The sequence below is a fragment of the Protomyctophum bolini genome, assembly GCF_963924005.1.
Source record: "Protomyctophum bolini genome assembly, chromosome: 24".
Lineage (NCBI taxonomy): Eukaryota > Metazoa > Chordata > Actinopteri > Myctophiformes > Myctophidae > Protomyctophum > Protomyctophum bolini.
The window spans coordinates 28,873,700-28,883,675 of record NC_137885.1 but is presented as its reverse complement, the minus strand read 5'-3'; the positions used below and the strand labels follow the sequence as shown (position 1 = coordinate 28,883,675).

Sequence of the window (9,976 nt, the reverse complement as noted above, 5' to 3'; positions counted from 1 at the left end):
AACCAACAGCCTACCTGCTAGCCCTGATAGACCACAAGTGAATCTATCCACTGTGACACAGCCTGAGGTCAATGCTAACTACATCAACACAAACATAATGCTGCTGCTGCCAGTGAAGGAGTCTCTGCGACAGCGGACGCCTGACGCTAGGCTAATAGAGACGCCTGACGCTAGGCTAATGCCTGACGCTAGGCTAATAGAGGTAGCCGAGAAACAGGACAACGCAGAGGACATTTGGCAAAACCAGGCTCAGTACTTTGCGTTCTCAGACGTCCCCGACATCGCGACGTCACAGGAAGAGACGCGTGGAGACAGTTTCGAAGACAATGCAATTAAAAACGACGCTCCTCCGAAGCTCGTCAACGACCGTCCACTGACCCGCTGTCCTCCCGTGAAGGCGATGTCCCTGGAGGGAGTCGTCCCGCCGAACAGTACCACTGCCTCTAAGCCCCGGGGCTCTCCCGTGAAGGCGATGTCCCTGGAGGGAGTCGTCCCGCCGAACAGTACCACTGCCTCTAAGCCCCGGGGCTCTCCCGCGAAGGCCCGGTCCCTGGAGAGGCCCGTCCTTCCCAAGAAACCCGATCTGGAGGCGCTGGGTCTCCTGAGGTCCCCTGGGGCCAGACAATACCCATGGAAGAAGACCAGAGGAACTCCCAGAGTCATTCCTGAGTACGGCGTGCCGTCTACCGCCGGCAGCAGCAGCGCGGCTAGCGGCCGATCGGATCCGCTTGTTACTTCCGCCCATGGACACGATGCACCGTCTCCAACAGAGGCTGGACCTTCTCCAGTGTCTACGACAAACACCACGCCTTCTGCAAAGCACTCGGCACACACCTCACCTTCTGCAGCGCACACCTCACCTTCTGCAGCACACACCTCACCTTCTGCAGCACGCACCTCACCTTCTGCAGCACACACCTCACCTTCTGCAGCACACACCTCACCTTCTGCAGCACACACCTCACCTTCTGCAGCACACACCTCACCTTCTGCAGCACACACCTCACCTTCTGCAGCACACACCTCACCTTCTCACACTTCTACGGCACGCACCTCGGCTTCTCCGGCGCACACAACACAGACCTCACTCTCAGCAACAGAGACCTCACCCTCCGGAAAACAGACAACGCACACTTTAGCCTCTCCGACGCGCTCAACAAACACCTCGTCTTCTCCAACGGACACCCGACCTTCAACACAACCCTCCGTTCCTCCATCTCCACACCACGCCACGGCGGTCACCTCCTCGTCCCCTCAGAGGCAGAAGCCTCCGGTCCCGCACAAGAAACCCGACTTGCTGCTGATCCCGTCGCCCAAACGGACGCCCAAAGCCCAGACGGACGCGGTCGTCGACGTCGCCGTCGTCCCCGACAGAGACCCAGAGGCCGGGACAGGGTGGACAGACGTGCCCCGTCTGTCCACCGGGACCCTGACCGAGAGGAGGGTTCAGAGGAGCTTCATGAGGTCGTCTCTGGCCGAGGAGGAAGAGGAGGAGGAGGAGGAGGAAGAGGCTGTAGAGGAGGTGGAGGAGAAGGAGGAGACACAGAGGGTGGAGGAGACGGTGTCAGAGGGACAGAAGAACAGAGGGAGGAGCAAGAAGAAGAAGAAGAAGAAGAAGAGGATGGAGAGGAGGCTGGCCATGATGCCTCCGCCCTGCACGACGCTTTCCTCCTCCTCCTCCTCCTCCTCCTCCTTGTCCTCCTCCTCGTCGACATGCTCCTCCACGGAAGAGGAGAAGGAGGAGGTGAAGAGGAGGAGGAGGAGCGGCCAGAGGGAGGAAGAGGAGGAGACGTCAACGGATGGGATGACGAGGGTGGAGCAGAGGAGGAGGGCGGAGGAGGAGAGCAAGGTGGAGAAAAGAAAGACGGAAGAAGAAAGGAAGATGGATGCAAAACAGACGGAGGAAAGGGTCACGGTGGAGACGAAGATAGCTGGGATGATGAGGGTGGAGGAGAGAATGATGGAGCAGAGGAGGGTGGAGGAGAGAATGATGGAGCAGAGGAGGGTGGAGGAGAGAATGATGGAGCAGAGGAGGGTGGAGGAGAGAATGATGGAGCAGAGGAGGGTGGAGGAGAGAATGATGGAGCAGAGGAGGGTGGAGGAGAGGATGATGGAGCAGAGGAGGGTGGAGGAGAGAATGATGGAGCAGAGGAGGGTGGAGGAGAGGATGATGGAGCAGAGGAGGGTGGAGGAGAGGATGATGGAGCAGAGAATGATGGAGCAGAGAATGATGGAGCAAAGACAGATGGAAGAAAGACAGACAGAAGAATGGAAGACGGCAGAAAGGGAGATGGTGCAGAGAAAGATGGACGAGATGAGGGCGAAGGAGGAGCTAGTGGAGGAGGAGGAGGTGACGACGAGGAGGCGGGGCCTGGAGGAGGAGGAGGAGTCGACGACGAGGAGGCGGGGCCTGGAGGAGGAGGAGGAGGAGTCGACGACGAGGAGGCGGGGCCTGGAGGAGGAGGAGGAGTCGACGGCGAGGAGGCGGGGCCTGGAGGAGGAGGAGGAGTCGACGGCGAGGAGGCGGGGCCTGGAGGAGGAGGAGGAGTCGACGGCGAGGAGGCGGGGCCTGGAGCGGCAGGAACAGGAGGAGGAGAGCAGTGACACGGACGCCTCCTCCGCCTGCGATCCGATTGGTGAGAGCAGGCACTCTCTGAGCAGCCTGTTGTCCAATGAGAGCCTGAGCGGGGCGACGTCTCTACCCGACCTCCTGATACGAGAGGAAGGGGAGGAGCCGCCGAGAGGGGAAGAGGAGGAGTCAGAGAGGAGAGGCGACGGCCCTGGTGAAGGTAAAACATCCAGTGGTGGGAAAAGTAGCTAAAGTACAGCTGCTATAAGCAACAATAGGTCAACATTTTAATGAGCTTTTTTGTGGTATTTTAGTAAAAAGTAAAACGCTCCTAAAAGTGTAGTCTCTGTGACACATCCATAGAGCGCCGCAGTCCCGCCCCCTTTCAGAACAACCACTGGCCCAGGAAATGGAAACCCCAATGCATTCTCCCATCGGCACTTCTTATTTAACTTATTTAAAGACGGTTACGCCGCGGACAAAAGCCAACTCGGATCGTGACAAATCATGACAATGAACACAATGTTTTGGGCCGATCAAATAATTTATAAGACGAAAAATAAAACAAATAGTGTTGTGTCTCCTGACTTTCTTTTCTTCTTTCTAATGATTTGATCGTCCCAAAATATTGTGTTCATTGTCATGATTTGTCACGATCCGAGTTGGCTTTTGTCCGCGGCGTAACCGTCTTTAAATAAATTAAATAAGAAGTGCCGATGGGAGAATGCATTGGGGTTTTCATTTCCTGGGCCACTCGTCTTTCTGAAAGGGGGCGGGGACTGCGGCGCTCTATAGAGGCCTCAATCTGCATTCAAAGATTTTCCCATAGACTGACACGAAACAAGACAGGAACGCCCCAAAACGTCACATCCGGGACATTTACCCTGGCAGAATTTTCTATGGCTGCCAATGCAACTTTTTCCAATCCTTAATCACATACGGACAAACATCTATGCCGATAATATCTAACTTGCGGAGGTAACGTGCCTTGTCCACGGGGCAACAGATCTTTCAACGTATGTCATTGCAAATACGTTTGATAATCGCTACTCTGCGCAATATTGTTTTGGAAATGCCGCAAATTGCATTGCAGTGAACGAGAGCAAATCACAGTTTACCCGGGGGGTGGTGACTCCGCCCTGAATACGCGTTTTCGTGTCAATGTATAGTAGCTTTATTATTGGTCGAAAAAAGAAAAAAATCTGAAATGACTAACCAATCAAGAAGTAGACAGGCAAATCGACCAATGACAAAGCTGCTGTCACAGAGACTAAATTAAAAAAAAGAAATAAAGAATTTTGAGGAATACTGAAAATATATATATTGCTTATACTGTAGCAGCTTTCAGTAAAAGTATCAATACTGCTATAGATAGAAATACAAAAGTATATATTGACATCAAAATGTACTCAAAGTACCAAAAGTAAAAGTACTCATTGTGCAGAGTGTCCCATTTCAAGTTTTCAAACGTCTAGGAGACAGTCTCCCAGTCAGGGTAACTACTAACTCACCCATTGAACAAAGTAACTATAATGGCGTTACTGAATGGGAATGTGAAGAGTTATACGTTACAATATAGGGCTGTCCCCGACTAAGGATTTGTATAGTCGACTGATAGATGAATAAATGTGCTGTTAGTCGACTAATAGTCGCCTGAGAGGCTTGTCATTAGCCAGATTGAGCACAGCAGGTGAGATTGACATTCTGGAGACTATCAGGCCAGGCCAGCACACTGTGCGATTCAAGTCACAGGCAGTGGCACGTTGCCACAACAGGCAGACACACTCCACATGCACATTGGAGATTTGAACAGTCAGAATGTTCAAATGTGTTTATGTCCCCCAAAGACCTAGTGGAATAATACAATATTTTTGTATATTTTTGTAAATATTGTATTTTTATATACAATATTTTGTGGGAAAAACGTTTTTATTATTATTATTATTTTTTGATGAACATCGACTAAGAGGTGGTCAGTCGACTGAGACCCGTTCCGATCGATTAGTCGACTATTCGGGTAGTCTTTATGTAAAGTGTCTTTATTTAAAAAACATAGTAGTCTTTATGTAAAGTGGCTACTTAATGTAAGGGCGTTAGTTCCAACACTGTTAAAATAAATGGTAAATGGTGCATTTATATAGCGCCTTTATCCAAGGCGCTTTACATAGATTGTGCATTACATTCACCCATTCATACACCGATGGCAGCGGAAACCATGCAAGGCACCAACTAGCACATCGGGAGCAATTAGGGGTTCAGTGTCTTGCTCAAGGACACTTCGACAGTAACTCTGGGGGAGCCCGGGTTCGAACTGGCAACCTTGCGGTTCCCATCCAGGCACTCTACCCCTGAGCCACCGCTGCCCCCGTTAAATAGTAAATGCTTTACCTTAAACCCCAAATGTGCTCAATTGCACAAGTGTAAGCTGTAAACCATTTTATATATACTTTTTTTTTAAATGAACATACACTTAGTTACCGACTTACCGTCCACTGCTAGTAAACAAAAGACAACATGGTGTAAAGTTATGTCTCCCTATTTCCCTGCCTCTGTCTCCCTCTAGGGGAGCTGTTTGGTAATGTATCAGCAGAGGACATGTTGGCCTCCAGTCGACCCAGAACTACAGAGGACCTGTTTGCTGTCATACACAGGTACACACACACACACACACACACACACACACACACACACACACACACACACACACACACACACACACACACACACACACACACACACACACACACACTCATAACATTACCTGTGAAGTTTAAATGTGTTTCATGTCATCATCACCCTCCTCGTACCTGGAGCAGTGCAGTGTGGGAAGGCACGGCATGAAAAGGCCTCAGAGATGGGCAGGGGTTGACCGGCAGGTAAAGCTGTGATTCTGGACGTTGTAGTTCCCTGGATAGAAGAGTGTAGTTTTGTGTCTGTGTGGTTCCCCTGGCCTATAGGATGATGTGTCTGTGTGGTTCCCCTGGCCTATAGGATGATGTGTCTGTGTGGTTCCCCTGGCCTATAGGATGATGTGTCTGTGTGGTTCCCCTGGCCTATAGGACGATGTGTCTGTGTGGTTCCCCTGGCCTATAGGATGATGTGTCTGTGTGGTTCCCCTGGCCTATAGGATGATGTGTCTGTGTGGTTCCATAGTCCTTTCCTTGCAACAACAAAGCTGCGCTGCTCTCCCAAATCTGGCTGTGACAGGCCGTCTGGGGACCCCCCAAAAGCATACGAGGACCCCCCCCAGGTTGAGAACCCCAGCTGCCCTATGGGTGTAGACTACTGTCTGTAGGCTACTGTCTGTAGGCTACTGTCTGTAGACTACTGTCTGTAGGCTACTGTCTGTAGACTACTGTCTGTAGGCTACTGTCCCCCCCATTTAATGTCTGTCTCTTTCAGGTCAAAGAGGAAGATGTTGGGCAGAAAGGATCCAGAGGACGACAGACGTCGCTCTTCCTCCTCCTCCTCCTCCTCTTCCTCCTCCTGGGTGGACGAGGCCCCCGCCGCCCCCCCGGGGGGTCCCAGTAGAGCCCCCCCTGCTGTGGCGTCCCCCTGGGACCCCCTGCTGGGTCCTAGAGTCCTGCAGCAGCGCTCGTCGGGCTGCAGCAGCGAGAGCTTCAAGGCTCTGCTGCTGAGGAGAGGCTCCCGCTGCGACGCGTCCGCCCGCGTCTCCGCCGTGGAGCTGCTGCGCTGCGGCTCCGCCTCCGCTCGCCGCCCTCAGAGGGCCGCCGCGACCCCCGACCCCTCCTCCTCCTCCAGACGACCCCACCTTGACCTTGACGTCATGCTTGACCTCCGGGCGGCGTGCGATACGACCGATCGGGACCCGAACCCGTTGTGCGTCACGGCGGCGGATGAACCTGCTGCGGCCGCTGCCGCCGCGCCCCCGCCGACTCTACGCGTCACCAATCACCACCACCTGGTCACGCTCCTCTCGTCCTCGCTGTCCTTCGCCACTTACGCCCCTCCCCCTCCCTACGCCCCTCCTCCTCCTCATCGCACCCCCCCGGTGCAGGCCACTCCCCCTCCTCGCTCTCTGACTCCGCCCTGCTCCTCCTCGGCCGGCCGGCGCTTTGCCTGGCGCTGCCGCCTGCGGGGGGGGTTCCCCATGGCGGCCATCTTGGAACGGGACAGCGAGGAGGAGGAGGAGGAAGAGGGTGAAGAGGACTTTGGCGAGGTTTTCCTTGTGTCGCCGGGGTCTGCCTTGGCCTGACCCCCGCCCTTTATCAGCTATGGGGCAGTGGTTCTCAAAGAGGGACCCCCAGGGGGTCCTTGAGGGTCCCTAGAAAAACGAGGAACAGTTTAAAGGGATTCTGACATTTAAAAAATGTTTTTGTAAAAAAAAAAAAAAAAAATGTTTTCTGAGCTAAATTTTCTGTGTTCTGGGGTTTTCTGGCTCAAGGAGGAGGAAGTGCTCTGATTTTCCTGCTGTTTATGATGTCACAGCCTGCAAAACCCATATACCGGTATGCCAATGGGATTTGCCAGCAGATGTCACTGTTTTCATTGCCGCTCAAAAGCCTTCCAAACCCCAGAGAAAACTCCAGACCACAGAAAATCTGAATGTTCATCAAAGACCAGGTTTTTGGGTGTAATCGAGGTTATAAAACATAAAAGAAAAAACGAAAAATAAAACAAATGAAAATGAATGTCATGAAACCTTTAAACACTCTAAGCTTGTTTGATTGATTGGCTGTTTTCAAGACATTTGGGGGGAAATCTTGAAACATTCTGAAAACTTGCATAATAATTAAAAAAAACGTAGCAACACAAGTCTCCTCATTGGAGGTCCCTGGCACAAAGTCTTTTCAGACAGGGGTCCGCGGCCAAACTCATATGAACTTGGGGGTCCTCGACTTGATCATGTTTGAGAACCGCTGAGCTATAGGGGTCCAATATACAGAGACAGGCTCTCAACCACTGTAAGGCCGTGATGTGTCCATCAAAGTCTTTTATCCAAGATAAACATGCAAGCGCAAAATAGGCGCTCATGAGCACCTATTTCCTATACAACGCGGTGCTCACATTGTAAAACAATTAAAAACATCCGCCGTGCTCAGAGTCAGGAATAAACGTTTGGTGGACCGACGACACCGGCCCTAAATCGCTGGACAATTAATGAAACCTTCGAATGTGTCATTTCCTACATCTTCTCATCTCCCAGGTTGGAGGTGTTGCCAGGTTGTATACCGTGGTGAGGAGTTGCCAGGTTGTATACCATGGTGAGGAGTTGGGAGAGAATGTATTCCGCGACAAAAAAACATCTGTCGCATCAAGAGACGCCTGACGTGACTCACTATCACCTGTCTGTCTCGTTGCTTTGCAACCTTCTTGACAGGCTGTATTTGTTGTGGTTAGTGAAAACAGGAGCACTTAATTGTTTCCGATACCTCTGCAGCATGGCAGGCGCACCGACAACGCAGGCCTGTGGCCAGCAGGCCGCTATATATAGGCCCGAGTATATAGCGAGCAGCCAATGGCCGACGCGTACTGGCATAGACAAGCCCACGTTCCGATTTGGCGAACCGCGGTGGGAGGAGTGTTTTAATTTAACATTAAGCACAACTAGCGCTTCCTTTCCCCCTCTGCCTCAGCCAATCATATAGCAGAGTCGTTTCAACCATTCCGGGCCTTTTAGCTTTTGGTGTTGTAAATCTTGCCCCCTGCGACCCGACTACGGATAAGCGGTTGAAGGTAAATCACAAAGGCCAAAAATGCCAGGGCAGGAAAATAAACATAAAATAAAACAATTTTGAATCATTGCATGTGGATTTTCACTCCCACCTCGTAAGAAAAAAAGGTCGACACGGCAGTAAAAGACAATATAAAACAAGGCGGGCGCGCCATCAAAATAGTAAAATGGTTGCGTTCATTTATATAGCATCTATTTAAAGCCAAGCGATTTACATTAATTCAGCCCCATGCACACACATTCACACTGACAGAAACCATGCAATAATTAACCTGCTCAACAGGAGCAATTATGGGTGTTTCGGAGTCTTGCTCAAGGACACTTGGAAACGAACTCAGGGGGAGCCCGCGGGGGATCCAACTGGGAACCTTATTCCACTCTCCGCCTCCTGAGCCAACTAACGCACATCGCATAAATCCTCCCCGTTGTTGAGTTTCCGTGTCTGTGCCCGCGCGCTCCATCGGCCATTTTGAGAGAACGACGTCGGCGAGATGCTTTGTAATATTATTATTTGTCGACATTACAGTGACCATGCAGGCCCGTTGCAGCTAGGGGGCGCTATATCGCCAGGCACGTGCAGAGAGTGTTAGAGAGGCCGGGGCTGAAGTCCCCGTAAGAGGGCGTGCACTTTTGGACAAAAATAGCGAAAATAGCAGATCTTCAAGCTCTCAACGCGTCGCGCTGCGACACGTTGAGAGCTTGTAGATCAGCTATTTTAATAATAACGAGTAAGACGCGCGAACGCGGGAAGCGAACGCAGATCGTAAATTGCAATAACAATTAGAATAAATTGTGTCCATATATGGGCACAAAAGGGGCCAGGTCCACAACAAACAAATCACTGGCCCCTTTTGTGCCCATATATGGAGCTGAGTGGACCTGGTCCCTTTTGTGCCCATATATGGAGCTGAGTGGACCTGGTCCCTTTTGTGCCCATATATGGAGCTGAGTGGACCTGGTCCCTTTTGTGCCCATATATGGAGCTGAGTGGACCTGGTCCCTTTTGTGCCCATATATGGAGCTGAGTGGACCTGGTCCCTTTTGTGCCCATATATGGAGCTGAGTGGACCTGGTCCCTTTTGTGCCCATATATGGAGCTGAGTGATTGCTGATGCAACACACTCCATATTTGGATAGCGGGACAGACAGACAGACAGACAGACAGACAGACAGACACACACACACACAGACAGACAGACATGATCTGCTAGGTCTCATAGTAAGTGCTCACTGCATTCGCAATAATAATGTAATTGACACTGGGAGTGGTGTAATGTTACCGTATAGAGACCAGAGAAACGCTGTAGCCTTTAGTGTGATTTCAACGACCACTTTTCAACCTATCTTCATTATAATTGGTCCTCACTAATAATCATGTTAAAGGGCACACTTATTCTCTACTCATAGGAGGGCTGTGGACAGTTCAGAAACCCGTCCACCAGTGACATCATCGATGGGGAACGCAAGCTAAACTGCAGGCTTTCTATCGCTGAAAAGTTGCAATGTAAAAATGGAAGCCTGCACCGTTGTTTCGTTCTCACGATAATAAAAATCTAAAACATTTTTTGTAAAAAATATAAATCTTGTTAAAAATAATTCTGCATAACGATGATTTCTGAACTGCCCACAGCAGCCCTCATATAACACACAGACTGAGTAGAAAAAGATTGTGCCATTTTATCATGATTATCAGTGAGGACGTCCTATTATAT

At 50.9% G+C, this 9,976-nt stretch overlaps 1 protein-coding gene across 1 annotated transcript; it reads left to right on the top strand.

Moving 5' to 3' along the window:
- Positions 1-1,804: 1,804 nt before the first annotated feature.
- On the top strand, positions 1,805-8,919 carry LOC308311855 (uncharacterized protein; the record flags this gene model as incomplete). The annotated part of the gene is made up of 3 exons (XM_080758629.1): positions 1,805-2,789; positions 5,133-5,220; positions 5,972-8,919. 3 exons carry the CDS (start codon positions 1,805-1,807, stop codon positions 6,783-6,785), a joined length of 1,887 nt encoding a protein of 628 aa, XP_080614755.1. The 3' UTR covers positions 6,786-8,919.
- Positions 8,920-9,976: the final 1,057 nt, after the last annotated feature.